At 37.2% G+C, this 15,899-nt stretch overlaps 1 protein-coding gene across 1 annotated transcript in view; it reads right to left on the reverse strand.

The window, feature by feature from the left end:
* The window catches only part of Muc16 (mucin 16, cell surface associated), a 203,053-nt gene that overhangs the window by 44,031 nt on the left and 143,123 nt on the right, over positions 1 to 15,899 (reverse strand). Inside the window, 12 exon segments of the mRNA NM_001428753.1 lie at positions 3,783 to 3,818; positions 6,366 to 6,559; positions 6,688 to 6,746; positions 6,835 to 6,956; positions 7,899 to 7,964; positions 9,922 to 9,957; positions 10,969 to 11,141; positions 11,270 to 11,328; positions 11,427 to 11,548; positions 12,171 to 12,236; positions 13,444 to 13,479; positions 15,284 to 15,456. Coding sequence (NP_001415682.1) covers positions 3,783 to 3,818; positions 6,366 to 6,559; positions 6,688 to 6,746; positions 6,835 to 6,956; positions 7,899 to 7,964; positions 9,922 to 9,957; positions 10,969 to 11,141; positions 11,270 to 11,328; positions 11,427 to 11,548; positions 12,171 to 12,236; positions 13,444 to 13,479; positions 15,284 to 15,456 — 1,142 coding nt within the window.

A 15,899-nucleotide genomic window follows, 5' to 3' on the forward strand; every position in this document is an offset into this window, starting at 1 on the left:
CAAAAAAAGAGAACCTCAGACAAATTTCCCTCAAGAATGTTAATGCAAAAATACTCAATAAATTTCTCACAAAGTGACTCCAAGAACACATCTCAATTATCATTTATCATGATCAAGTAGGCTTCACGCCAGGCATGCAAGGATGGTTCAATATACAGAAATTCCTTAATGTAATCTACTATGTAAACAAACTCAAAGGGAAAGAAAAACCTCACGATCATCTCATTAGATGCTGAGGAAGCATTTGACAAAATTTAGCACCCCTGCATGATAAAAGTCTTGGAGAGATCAAGAATTCAAGGCCCATACCTAAACAAAGTAAAAGCAATATACAGCAAACCAGTAGCCAACATCAAATTAGATGGAGAGAAACTTGAAGCAATCCCACTAACATCAGGGACTAGACAAGACTGCCCACTCTCTCCCTACCTATTCAATATCGAATTCCAAGTACTAGTCAGAACATTTAGAAAACAAAAGGAGGTCAAAGGAATACACATTGGAAATGAAGAAGTTAAAATATCACTATTTGCAGATGATATGATTTTATACTTAAGTGACCCCAAAAATTTAACCAGAGAACTTCTAAAGCTGATAAACAACTTCAGCAAAGTGGCTGGTTATAAAATTAATTCAAACACATCAATAGCCTTCCTCTACTGAAAAGCTAAAGAGTCTGAGAAAGAAATGAAGGAAAGGACATACTTCACAGTAGTCAGAAATGACATAAAGTACCTTGGTGTGACTCTAACCAAGAAAGTGAATGATATATATGTATGTATGTATATATATATATATATATATATATATATATATATATATATATATATATATATAAACTTCAAGTCTCTGAAGAAAGAAATTGAAGAAGATGTCAGAGGATGGAAAGATCTCTCATGCTCTTGGATTGGCGGATTAATATAGTAAAGATGGCCCTCTTATTGAAAGCAATCTACAGATTTAATGCAATCCCCATCAAGATTCCAGCTCAATTCTTCATAGAGTTAGAAAGAGTAATTTCAAATTTATTTGGAATAACCAAAAATCCAGGAGAGCACAAACTATTCTCAACAATAAAAAAAATTTTGGGGGAAGTCGCCATTCCTGACCTCAAGATTTATTGCAAAGCAATAGTGATAAAAAAAAACTGTATGGTATTGGTACAGAGACAGGCAGGTAGATCAATGGAATAGAACTGAAAACCTAGAAATGAACCTGCATACCTATGGTCACTTGATCTTTGACAAAGGAGCTAAAAACCATCCAGTGGAAAAACCATAGTATTTTCAACAAATAGTGTTGTTTCGACTGGCAGTCAGGATGTAGAAGAGTGCAAATTTATCCATTTTTATTGCCTTTTACAAAGTTCAAGCCCAAGTAGATCAAGGACCTCTACATAAAACCAGCTACATTGAATCTAATGGAAGAGAAAGTGGGGACAGGCCACTACCCCATGTTCACAGGTAAAAATTTCCTTAACACAACACCTGTGGGTTATGCTCTATGGTCAAGAATTGACAAATGGGACCTTGTAAAATTGCAAAGTTTGTGTAAGGCAAAGGACATTGTCAATAGGACAAAATGGCAACCAACACATTTGGAAAAGGTCTTTACCAATACTACACCAGATAGAGGGCTAATACTCAATATATACAAAGAACTTGAGAAGTTGGACTCCAAAAAATCAAATAGTCAGTACCCGTATTAAAAATGGGGTACAGAGCTAAACAAAACATTCTCAATGGAGTATATCAAGTGGCTGTGAAGCACCTAAAGAAATGTTCAACATCCTTAGTCATCAGGAAAATGCAAATTAAAACAACCCTGAGATTCCACCTCACAACAGTCAGAATGACTAAGATATAAAACTCATGTGACAACAGATTCTGGTGAGGATGTGGAGAGAGAGGAGGACTTCCTCCATTGTTGGTGTGATTGGAAGTTGGTACAAAGACTCTGGAAATCAGCCTGGAGATTCCTCAGAAAATTGGACAGAGTACTACCTGAGAAACCAGTTATACCTCTCCTGGGTATATACACAAAAGAAAAGGATACATGCTCCACTATGTTCATAGCAGCCTTATTTATAATAGCCATAAGCTGGAAAGAACCCAGATGCCCTTCAACAGAGGAATGGATACGGAAAATGTCGTATATTTACACAGTGGAGTACTACTCAGCTATTTACAACATTGACTCCATTAAATTCATATGCACGGTAAATGGATAGAATTAGAAAATATCATCCTGAATGAAGTAACCCAAACACACACACACACACACAAAAAAAAAAAACCACACACAGACATGATATACACTCACTTATAAGTGGATATTAGTCCAAACACTATGATTACCCAAGATACTATCCACAGACCATATGAAGTTCAGTTAAAACAACGACCAAAATGCAGATGCTTCAGTCCTTCTTAGAAGGAGGAACAAAAATATCCACAGGAGGAAATACAGAGACAACGTTTGGAGCAGAGACTGTAGGAAAGGCCATCCAGAGACTGCATCACCTGGTGATCCTTCCCATACACAGCCACCAAACCTGAACAATATTGCTGATGCCAAGAAGTGAAAGGTGACAGGAGCCTGATATGACTGTCTCCTGAGAGGGTCTGCCAGAGAATGACAACTACAAAGGATGCTGGTATCCAACTATTGAAATGAGAACTGGGTCTCCTACGGAGGAGTTAGAGAAAGGATTGAAGGAGCTGAAGGGGCTTGCAACCCCGTAAGAACACCAATACCAACCAACCAGAGCTCTCAGGGATTAAACCACCGTCCAAAATGTACACATGGACATACCCATGGCTCCAGCTGCATATGTAGCAGAGGATGGCCTTGTTGGGCACCAACGGGAAGAGAAACCCTTGGTCCTGCCAAGGCTGAATGCCCCAGTATAAGGAAATGTCAGGGCAGGAAGGCAGGTAGGGGTGGGTGGTTCGATTGGGGAACACTCATTGAAGCAGGAGGAAGGGTGATTGGATAGAAGGTTTATGAATGGGAAATAAGGAAAGGGTACAACATTTGAAATAAAAAATATCCAATAAAAAAAACTAATAATAAAAACAAGAGGTTCAATGTTCCAGTGTAGGGAACTATCGGGGGGCGGGGAGGTATAAATGGTTTATATGGGCAGGGAAACAAAGAAGGGGAATATCAAAGAGATAAAGCACAACATAGCAAATGGGGAGAAGTATAAAAATATGAGTGGGCAGATTAATTCCAGATTGGTGAAGAGCTAGAAGAATGACTATAAAAGGAATAATAGAAGAAATAAAGAAATAAAGTAGAATAAATATGATAATGGATGAATGGTTGGATGGATAAATGACTAAAAATGTGGTTCTGGAGGAAGAATAACTAGCAAATGAAAGGAGAGAAATCAAAAAGACAGAGGAGTAGGATGCTGAACGAGTGGTACATTTTTATCAAAATTCTTAGTACCCAACAGAATTTGCTACTTAACAATGAAGCCTCTACTATATTTATAGTAGCATTTGTTTTATGTGGCATAACTGCGGTCTGCATTAATTCAGTTTTCTTATGCAACCCCATAGGAAATTTGAAAATTCTTTTGATCCAGAGGATAAAAACATTTCAAAAATACAACACTAGAGCTTCAGTTCCAAAGTAAGTCAATAGCTCTGCTTCTTCCTTCCACTGAGACTTTTGTCCCTCTTGGAGTACTGGCTATGTTTAGGATATGCATCCTTTAAAAATGAGGAGAAAAACTTGGAGCAAGACCTAGGTAAGGCTAAATTGATACATACTTATGGTTGGTTCTTTTGTACCAGTTTCATTGTAACCTAGAAAAACAAAAACAACAACAAACATAAGGAATTTGTGATGCATAACTCAACACCATGCATTAATCCATATGGAAACAATGTAGATGTTTAAGCCTACTCTAACTCCTATTATGTGCCCCACTAAGTGAGTCCATATGCCCTATTTCTACATATCATTCTCACCATATTTATATGCATACACATACGCAGTCATCATTTCAACTCTCTATATATTCATTTCACACATGGGAAGTTATTATGTGTAACAGTGCATTTCCATTTGAAAAGTAAAAAGATGAACTAAGCACTCCATGCTTCACCACAGTTTCGACTGGAACAAAGTGCACACATAACTTATTATTCCCAAAGAGACTTCATCTCACGATTGGATCTTGCAGCTCATATGCTTTCCCTGTCATTATTAAATTAATTTAAAAAATTCTTGGGCATTAACTCCTCCCATTGATCAGATTTCCTACAGATTAACATAAAGATGAACTTTCATGAATTAATGTTGTATAGCAGAATTGATGGTTTTATAGAATTCTTGATTTGATCTTAGAAAGAAAGTCTTAAGAGATGGTTTTAGTATTTTAATAGAAAGATGTAATAAAGTTAGAATTAAGAACAGGATGTGCCACTTCTCATAATAGTAAGTAAAGGCTGAATAATAAAAAATACAACAAGCTTTCAAAATTATACTAAAATGGGATATAGGCTTGGGATAAATTTGTGTTCAAGGAAAAACATTCAGATCCAAGAGTAAAGCTGCAGGTATACAGCATAAAGGATTAAACACTACATTGAATTTAATATTAACATCCTTTTGTAACTCCCATTTTTCATACCATTTTATCTGTAGGTAATTTTCTAAGAAGGTTTGTCTATAAAAAGTGTAGAGAATAGAAAAAAGATGGTATAGTATGGTTTGATGGCTTGGGTGGCTCTACCCCATCCATTCATCCAAAAGTATATATGTGTATATCTTTTTGTTTACATTTACACATGTAGGTATAATTGTATATATGTAAGCATGCATGTTGATTGAGAAAAATGGCCAAGCCTGGCCAGAGTGTCAATGTATGAATATATACATATCTGTGGAAATTTTCCCATGTAAAGAATCTTAATTCTTTTCCTTTCCTTCCTCTCTGCTTCACAAAGGGTCAAACATGCAGGCCAGTGAAGGACTTCTAGCTTCCTGGATAGAAAAAGGAGCACTAACAATAAATCCTTTACCTAATCTCCTTCTGCTAACCAAAACCATTCACTTTGGCCCCTATATAACTTAGAAGCAAAGAGAGTAAATATTAATAGTATGCAATCTTTACATGCACAAAAACAAGTTTTGCCCCCTCTCCCACCACCACCAGCACTCTGCCCATTTGGCTACCTTCCAGAAAGGACCCAGTCCTGGGCAGACTCCTGGCACATAATATTTGGGTGTAAGGCATTTTCTTAATTAGTAATAGATGAAGGAGTGCCCTGCCCATTATGGGTTGTGACATCCCTGCTCTTGTTCTATAAGAAAGAGGCTGAGCAAGGAAAAGAAAGCAAACCAAAAAGAAGCACCCCTCCATGGACACTGCATCAGCTCCTGTTTCTAAGATCCTTGCATTTTTGACTTTTTGTTCTGACTTCCTTCAGTGAAGAACAATGCTGTGGTAATGTAAGCTGAATAAGTCTTTCCTTCCCCAACTTGCTTTTTGGTATTGGTGTTTCATAATAGCAATAGAAACCATAAATCACTGAGTGAAAAATAGAGTAGTGAATTTAAAAATGTGTAAGTTATTGGAGAGGAAAAATCCTACATGAATCCTTGCAATAGCCAAGTTAAAGGACTTGAAACATTAGAACTCAAATCCAGATAAACTCATGTTAGATAGGGCAGGTCCTTTTACCAACACATGCGTTAGTTTCTCTGTTAAAATGAGAGTAAACATCATGGTAAACAGTGGTGAATACTGATTGTGACCTGACAACACAATGAATCACCAAGGACACAAGGCTATAAGAATTCTTTTATGGAGTTTTGGAGATTGGTTTAAATATAGAGTATAGCTCCACCCTAATTCCTGGTACCTCTATCCTGTGGATGTTGTTCTTGAACTCTACAAGAAATGGAAAGCAAGACAATGACCAATGTTTATATCCATCTTCTTCCTGACTTGGGGCACAATGTAACCAGCTAAACGTACTTCCCTGCCATGCTATTCATGGGTGCTTCTAAAATTTTTGAATGAGGACTTTAAAAACATGGATGCTTCTGGTCTAGAAAAAGATCACTGACTTTGAAAGAGTAGAAAAAAATTAAGAATGACTGAATACATCCCATAGAAAAATGCAGACTGAAACCGGGAAAGGGAATAACACTCGAAATGTATATAAGAAATACTCAAGTTAATAAAAAAAAGAAGGGGGCTGGGGATTTAGCTCAGTGGTAGAGCACTTACCTAGGAAGCACAAGGCCCTGGGTTCGGTCCCCAGCTCCGAAAAAAAGAACCAAAAAATAAAATAAAATAAAATAAAATAAAAAAAGAAAAGAAAAATGCAGACTGTGCTCACCATTCACATAGAGACTGTCTTCATTCACATAGAGACTGTCTTTATCCAATGTGTAGTTCCCCAGTTGAGTGAATCCATGGGTCAGATGGCTCAGCTCTGAATACAGCTCCTGTATGTGCAGTGCAGGATGTGCAGAATCATTTTGGTAGGAGCAAATAATGTTCACACGAGTTGAGTTTTGGTTCTTCCTAGGCCTAAAAATAATAATGTAGAGACTCTAGGAATATCCTAATGTGGAAGAGAGTCCCAAGGAAAAAGGAAACAGCCAAAAAGTTAACAAAGGGATATTGCTTCAAACAAAATGACAAGGAAGTAGCCTCACCTTAGGGAGGCCAGTTTGCAGCTGGAGTTGAAGGAGATATTCTGGAACAAGGGTCTAAGCTATGGAGGAAGGAGAAAGAGAAACGAGTTGAATGAAGGATGTACATAAAGTTAGTCTCACAAGGAGTTTCCAGAATGAGAGTCTTACCATGTGCTGCAGAGTACTCTCAGTAGAGTTGAACAAGGCTGAGCTATAGTCCATGTCTGCCGAATATGGAAGATTAGAGATGGTGAAGTTTATTGTGAAGATCTCCAGATGGTGTTCTCTAGCTATAGGAAGAAAGAAGGAAAGTTTTCTATAACAGAGTTTGTCACATATTACACTAGATTCTAATACTCACCAAGTTATGTCCCTAGTATACCACCACCTGTCACTGTACACATCTAGGTCAGAACTGAATATATTCTTCCCATGTCACACCAATTCCCTTTTCTGAATGCTCCTCACATGTGCTATCTCCTTCACTACAACAGATTAGGTCATATCTTCTAATTTCTAGACTTTTAACCTGCACTAATTTTATATCCTGTCTATGTGGATATTTGTATGATAAATACCAGGAAAGTATTTCTGAAGTGAAAAGTCCCCTAGGATATCACTAGTGCTCTTAAAATCTATAGCTTTCTTTGGAGTTTCAGTGTCAAGTTAAGCTTTCTTGACTTGACATTCAAGTCTCCTTTATAGTGAATTTTTTTATAATTCAGCTTTAGTACCTTATCAATTCTGTGTCCTCTTGATCTGGGGTGGACATGGAGAGTCATTACTGAGTGCTAGGCTTCATGCTTCAAGGAAACTAAATTTCTCCAGTTTCTTATTTACCCTTGATGGCCAAGGTGTCCAAACTGTTGGACTCTTCCTTCATGGTATCAAATTAGGACAATTTATCTATTATTTTTATGTATCATAGGAGATTTGGTTCAGGCTGAACTTCTATAGAAGGCCTCTACACTCACTTCTATTGATTGGGTCAGGTCTCTCTTAGTTCACAAGAAACTCTCAATGAATTTTCAAGGTCTGTTCATCTCAGAAGGCTGGGAGCTGCCTGAGGTCAGGTATCTGATTGAAATGCTGACCCAATCTTCGTGATTTTAATAATAATCCTGGCACTCAATATTTGCATCCTAGGGTGTCAGGATTCATGTAAGTCAAATAATGGACAATGTGTGAGACAGAACTTTACATAAAGTATAGGGAGATACTTCCAGAAATACCTGTGGTGGATTCTGGCTGCATAGATGTCAGTGTAAAAGGGAGGATGGTGGTGCTTGGCTCAGGAGCTGTGAAAAAGGCAGTCATCAGTGATAAACAGAGCCACTATACAGTCAAGGGATGTTCTTATAATAGTGACTCAAACTAGACCATCAATTTACAAGTAGACTATAAATAAGAGTGATTATGTGATTGAAGGAATAATTAAATGTATGAATAAAATGTATTCAAGGCAGTGGAAATTGTGAGCAGTCATCACTTTGAAACCCAAAAAGGAAGTGATAAATTGATGATAAATGACTCCAAACATATTTCAACAAGAATAGAACATTAGAAATGGGAGCTATGGGATGCAGCAAAAATATATGAATGGATATGATAACTGGAGGAGTGAACAGGTACATGAATGGGCAGTTGTATGGGTGGTGAGTACATAGATGAATTAGTATATTAAATTAAGAATGAAGTGGGTGGATGGATGCATGGTGAGAAATGAATGAATATGTGGGTAGGTGGATGTAGAGGTGGATACATAGATATGTGGGTAGATAGGAGAAAGAAAGGACATTCAGGTTAGAGAACTGAAAATAAATAAGTAGGTCAGTATACGTGTATATATATATATATATGTATATATATATAAAGAATAATAAATGGGCATTTAGATGGTTTAACCTATTTATAGATTGGTAAGAAAGTAGGAGAGTATATGGATATGTGTTTATGTTATTAAATATATATACATGTAAGTAAATGAATGGATGGAGTAAATGATGAATGAACAAAGAAAGAGCAATATTGTGAATGCATGCAGGTTTGATCACAGACAGAAGGAAAGTATGTGCAAAGGCAGAAAATAGAGGAAGAATGAAAATGAAAATTAAATAACAAATTTAAAAGAAAATTAGTACATTGGTTGCAAATTAGGTGTCATAAGATGAATTATGAAAATAAAAGAATGGTTGCAGAAAAAAGTATGTGATTGGCTTATGGAATAAAGCAATGTAACCTGTTAGCAAAACAATCTAAGTAGCAATGAAAGGTCATAACTTGACAATGAATTCCCTGCTAAGACTATAATAGTATGAGTTATAGTGGACATAAACTAAAGAATTGCTCTTTAAAGTGTAGTCCTTACTCATCATGGAAGCTTCTCTTTGTAATAGACAGGGAACATTACAGAAAACCACAACCAATCAAAATGCAGAGTAGTGAATCATTGTGGGTATATCATGACAGGGGGTATATTAATAAGACAACTTCTATACTTGAGGGTCTAGGAATGTTTCCGAAGAGTCAGGAGGAAAGTTTGTAAGAGACAGAGAATTAGGGAGTTTGCCATGAGACTGTCTATTCCAGTAATGCCAGAAGCTACATCCATATACATTACTGCATAGATATGAGCTATACTGGGACAACAGAAATAGACATGCCACAGAAAATGAGGAAAAGCCCATGAGACCTCAATTCTACACCAAGAATTATAGACAAAAGGAATGATGAGAGTGAGAGAAATAGTCTTTCCCAGGGATGAGCATACCAGTAGTTTATCTGATATAGAACAGTTCTGCAAACATAGATACAAGTAACATTATGAAGATTGAGCAAATTATATTTAGGAATATATATATAATATACATATATATATATATGTAATATGTATACACACGCATAAACATATATTAAAGCAACACCAATTAATGAAAAAGGAAGCCATGAATGTGAAAGAGAGCAAGGGAGTTTTATAGTGAGAGGAAAGGGAAGGGGAAATGTAATTAAATTATAATCTCAAAAATAAAAGAAGTAAATCACTATCTGATATGATCCTTTTATACATAACATTAACTTATTCAACTTTCTTCCTCTAAACTGAAGCAGTATGAAGAATTCAGAAGTGCAAGGCTGATTTTACTGTTACTAAGACCTTGACTGCATACAGGAGATTGTATTGTGTTTAGGGAAGCTTCTTTGTAAATGAGGAGGAAACCTTGGACCAAGGTCAAATTAGCATGATTTGATACTTACTCGTAGTAAGAATGTCTGGACCAAGAACATGATAACCTAAAAATACAAAAGTAAAGCATAAGTGCCTACCAGCTCTCTAGCATGTTCCTGGAAAGAACCTCTCATTAAATTCATATTCATTCCTAAATCTTCAAAAATATAGTCTCATCTATGCCATTATCCACACACACACTCACACACACATACACCCACACACACACACTCATATACACATACACCCCCACACACACACACAAAATTGTTGTTTGTTATTTGTCTTCTCCACTTAAATTTGAAGAATAATTGTACTGAATAAAATATGTTGTGATTCACTATAGGATACATTTGGGTGAAGTGCAAATGAAATTAATTCATCTGTGGTGGCAGGAATAATGTTTGTCTCTTAGTTGATTTTTGGTAAATGCTCACTGGACAACAAAACTAGACACATAAATTGTGCATTTTAAATAGGGAAACCGTACATAGGTTTCTTCAGTGGCCAAAAGAAAAGGATGAGATATAAACTAAGGACACCAAGACTGAGATCAGCCAAAAAATTCCCTTCTTCTAAGTTTATGCTGGCCTCTTTCATACCTGGTACTTTAAGTTCTTCATTTGTTGAAAAGCAGTAATGAAGATCTAAGATACTGTGCACACTTCATGAGGTATAGTGGTTACTATGAAAGGTCAATTTGACAATTTTGTATTACCAAGGAAACAGACTATATGAGGGTGATGATGAAGGAGTTCATAGATTAGATTAGCTCATGAGGGATAATATCCCCTAAGATTGGACAGCATTGTCCTATGTCCCAGATTTCCAGATGAATGAACAGTTAATGAGCTGAAGATCAGCATTTAGATGACTCTCCTCCTTGATATTTTCCATAGAATGATAGACTACCTTACCTTGCTATGTTTTTTGTATGGGCTAATTCAGTCATTTGAACCAAAATAAAAAATGTGGAAAAAGCTGGGTTACACGAAGATTACCAGGAACATGTGGGAGTATAAAGAAATTAGAGGATGCCTAAGGGCACAAAATAGCAAACCATAGACCACACTCACCATTCACATAGAGGCTATGTGCCTCCAGTGTATAGTTTCCCATCTGGGTGAATCCATGGCTCAGATGGCTAAGTTCTGAGTACAGACCCTGTGTGTCCATTCCAGCCTGTCCAGGGTCATGCTGGTAGGTGCAGGTGGTAACCACACCTGTGGATGTTCCATTCTTCTCAGGCCTTAAAGAGAAAGGTATAGAGATTTAGCAGATGTCCTAATGTAGATGGAAACCTCAAGGAAGGAAAAATGATAGGAGACCAAAAGAAAGGAAATTTATTCTTGGTCAATTATGTGAAAGTGGAATCACCTGAGGGAGGTCAGTCTGCAACTTGAGTTGAAGGAGTCATTTTGGAACAAGGGTCCAAGCTATGGATGAAAGAGGAGCAAATAGAGTAAACAATTGAGTGGAGAATGAAGATGAACTCAATCCCAGCAGGAAGATAGGTTCAGGATGAATGTCTCACCAGGTGTTGTAAGACATTCTCAGTGGAATTGAACATGGCTGAGCCACTGATCATGTCTGCTGAATATGGAACGTTGGAGATCGTGAAGTTGATTGTGAAGGTTTCCAGGTTGTGCCACATAGCTGGAAGATGACAAAAGGGTACATACCTACAACTAAGTGTTTACTTGGGACAAGACTAGAATAATGTTCTGACCAGATCATGCCCTCTATGATATAATCTGTCATTACTATTAAACAAATGGGTACTGAATCTTCATGTTTGTGTGCCAGATACTTTACCCACTGATCTGTTTTTTATGACCTTCTGCCTTCATTGTCTACACTTTCTCTGATGAATCTAATTCTTAATGCTAACCAAGGTCCAATCAATTATCTGCTTGCACACACTGTTTCTGACAGTAGTCATTGCTGAGTTAATTTACCTTCCACCCACACTTTCTTACTCATCCAGTGAGAACCAGTACAGGGGACATTTTTGCCATAAATCCATCCTATAACTTAGGCCAGCTGAATCTCTCTCTGAAATCCCCTCATTGTATTCTTAACATCTGTCTCCCTCACAAACATGCTGGTTGCATGATAGCAGGCATCTAATTCAATTGCTACTTTGACCTTTGTGCTTATAGTGATGAACCTGACACGGCTTTTCACATCTTAAGCTTCCTAGCTCTTACATGACAACTGTTGGAATACTGGGACAAAGGGTTCTTATCAAGTATAAGTAAAAGGATTTCTCAGATACCTGTGTTGGACTCTGGTTGCAGAGATGATGTTGAGGAGGGTAAAATGGTGGTGGCTGGCTCTGGAGCTGTAGAAAAGGCATAGCATCAGGCATGGGCAAAGCTCTCTGACAGGGCAAGCCTTACAGCATTGGTACAATTCAGACCAAGGAAATAACAATCATATGATTGGAAGATTATGAAAATGTTATGAATTAAATGAATAAGATAGTGAGAGTGGTGAAAGGAGAGTGACTATCAAAAAGAAGAGGTGAATGTAAATGCAGACTAGAAAGGGTGTGACTGTAAAGAAAAATGAATAAATGATAGGTCAAAGCAGAACTCAAGAAAAATAAAAACAGTCTGAAGAGATGAAGCAAAACAGAGGAAATAAGTGCAAGTAAATAAAAGAGCATGTTCATAGGCAGATAACTGGACACAGTAGGATGTAAACATGTGATGGGAATATAGAAGAATGGATGTACAGATAGGAAAATGAACAGTTAGGTTGTTTACAGGGTGTCTGGAGAAGCATATAGACATGTAATGAAAGGAATACAGGGGAAACAAGTGTCAAACAATCTTTGGACAAAAGATGTGTAGTTATGTGGAAGAATGGGGTGTGTGTGTGTGTGTGTGTGTGTGTGTGTGTGTCTGTTTATTTTTAGTATACAGATGAGTGTGAAGATGTTTGTACAGATGGACAAAAGAAATAAAGGTCAAATAATAAAGAATAGGAGAAATGAATGGATAATTGGATGACTAGATATAAAAACAGAATAAATGAAAAGATTATTAGATGATAAACAATAAAATGTGTGTAGATAGATAAATGGGTGGATGTGTGGATCGAAATGTGGTATCAGAAAAGAAAAATGGTTAGAGAAAATGAGAGTAGATAGTTGAAAAGATAGGTGAACAGGTTACTGATTTTAAAAAAGTATTTTTTTTAAATCCCAAAAGACTTAAGTAGTGAACATAATTTAGAACTTGAGAGTGAAGCCCCTACTGGTGCCACAGTAGGATTTGTTAATAGAAGAGATAAACTACACAGTCACATTTGACCTCTGTATTTTAACTCTTGTTTAAATTTCTTTTTTTAACCTAAAGTGTGTGAAAAATTCAGAGATCTGATGTTAGGTATGACGGTCTAAAAAGGAGCCCAAAGATTCAGCATTATTTATCCCCTAAGACATTAGTCTCTCTTGGAAGACTGTTTTATTCTGAAGGATGCTTTTTTCTTTGTGCACACAGGGACATACATAGACCAAAATGCTTAGTGATACCGACACATACTTGTAGGAGGTACATCTGGACCAGGTTCATTGTAACCTAGAAAATAAAAGCCATATGTAAGTGGAAGTGGCAAAGAGCTACCATATGCCATGGTCCGTGTGGGAACCCTAGTTTGATACATTCCTTGTGTTCACTTACTGAGCCCAAACTGAGTTATGCGACACATGAACTATTTCTTGATATTTCAATTAGACCTCATTCTTAAAAGAAACTAGTCAGTGGCATGAGTCCAACAAGAGGTTTATGCTTATACACCCACCACATATATGCAGCTATCCACACTATTGTGCTCCCTTTGTTTACCCTCTAATTACCATTTATCATGAACACTTACTATGTGTAGTATCCTATTTCCAAATGAAACATATATTAATGAAAAAATCAATATGCACTGAAGTTTACTTTGGAAAAAAGTTCAAATATCCCTGGTGCCATGGTAAGATCTTTATAGATTTTTGTATATGTTGACTGGACAACAGACTAATACATTTAAATAGTGCAATTGAGAAGATATATCCAAAACAACTTTTTTTCAGGGAAAAAAATTGAAGGGGTGGATGTCAACTAGAATATCAAAATGGGTCATATTCTTTTCATCCTCTTTCCTTCAGATTTTCTGTTTTAAAATGAAAGTAATGGGGGTCTCCTTTCTTCTATAATTGGGCACAATTGTTAATATTGATTGTTAGTTTGACTGGTCTTAGAATCACCTAAGAGACAAATATCTGGGTATGTCTAAGGGAGAATTTCTAGGTTGGGTTGTGGGTTAGGGAAAGAGCTGCCTTAATTGGACAACAAATTGATACATTTAAATATTGGGATTTAGAAGATGGATCCTAAACAAGTGAGCAGCTCCATATCAGAGTCTGTGATTAAACACATAGGAGAGAGCTGTAAGAGGACTTGCATCTATCTGTCTCTGCACTCTAACTATTATTACTATATGACCACATTCTAATTTTACCCCTGCCATAATGAGATAGGTTTCCTTGAACTGGAAACTAAAATTAATATTTCTCCTCTTAAGCTGATTTTGTCAGGTATTTGCTCACAGCAATGAAAATTTTAACTACTACATGAGGTAAAAGTGATACTTAAGTATGACCTCACTTAGTTTTTAAGCACTATTTCCATGTTGGGGAGGACAGGTGAGTGCATAGTATCGGAGGTGGAGGGGAGCAGAGGAGAAATGAAGAAATAGAATAAAGGGAAAAGGATGGAAGGATAGGAAAAGTGGAGAGGAAAAGAAGAAGAGAGAAAGAGAATGGGAGGGAAGGGAATGGAAGGGAATGGAAGGGAATGGAAGGGAAGGGAAGGGAAGGAAAGAGAAGAGAAGGGAAGAGAAGGGAAGGGAAGAGAAAGGAAGTAGGGAACTATTTTGATCAATTTTTAGAATGTGTTAGAACGCATACCTCTTAGACTCTGTCCTTTCTTGGTTTTAAGCTGATATGTAGTATCTAAAACTTAAGCCATTAGATACACTTATGCCTGCTTTACTTCCTTGCATAAAGGAACAATCCAGGAGAGAATTCAATCCAAAGTAAGTATGAGAAGAATAAGGCTTTGACACAAATCTTCCCTCTTGATTTCTCCAGAAAAGACTGTTTTGTGAAGCATTTGTCTAGAGCACCATCTTGAGCAATGATAACTGCACTTGTGTCTTAGATTCAAAATTTTCAAGATATAGAATCAAGTTGTCAAGGAGCAGTCTATTATGATAGAGTTAGGGTTTGGGAATGGGAACCTGGATTCGAATTCCAACAATTTCCCTAAAGAACTGGTAATAGAAAATCTCCTTAATATGCAGGAACACCAAAAGGTGGGGAAAGAAAAGGCTCACCATTGATGAAAAGGCTGTCTTTATCCAAGGAGTAAGGACCCAGCTTGGTGATTCCATGAGTCTGCCAGCTTAGGTCATAGAAAATTGACTTGGCAGGCAGTCCCCGACTGTTGAAAACTTGGTGATAAGTGCAAAGGACATCTACCTGGGTCTGGGCACCATTCTTTACTGACCTGAGTTAGGGAGGAAGAGGGACATGTTGAGGAGATTCAGACCACATGATGCCTCTACATCTGTGGTAACTGTACACAACTCATAGTCCACAGTCTGATTTTGTTGATGCCCTTTGCTGCTTTTCCCTCTCATGTACTTTCTCACGTTTGAATTTCCATGCATTTGTTTAAAAGCTTCCCTCTTGGCATCCTTCCTTAGGTTACTTCCTAAGTTATCCCAACTTTGGTTTCACCTCCTTTTCTTCTTCATCTTCTTTTCTACCTCTTCACCTCTCTATTTTGTCCTGATCTTCTTCTTTTTCTTCCATTCCTCCTCATCTTCCATTTCTGTTTTCTTCTCTTGTTCCCATTTCCTCCTTTCTCCTTGTTTGCCCCCCCTTCCCTTAGGCTTCACCCTCTTCTTTCCCCCATTTTCTTCTGCTCCTCAATCTTGCCCTCACCAT

The sequence above is a fragment of the Rattus norvegicus genome, chromosome 8, assembly GCF_021556685.1.
Source record: "Rattus norvegicus strain SHRSP/BbbUtx chromosome 8, alternate assembly SHRSP_T2T, whole genome shotgun sequence".
Lineage (NCBI taxonomy): Eukaryota > Metazoa > Chordata > Mammalia > Rodentia > Muridae > Rattus > Rattus norvegicus.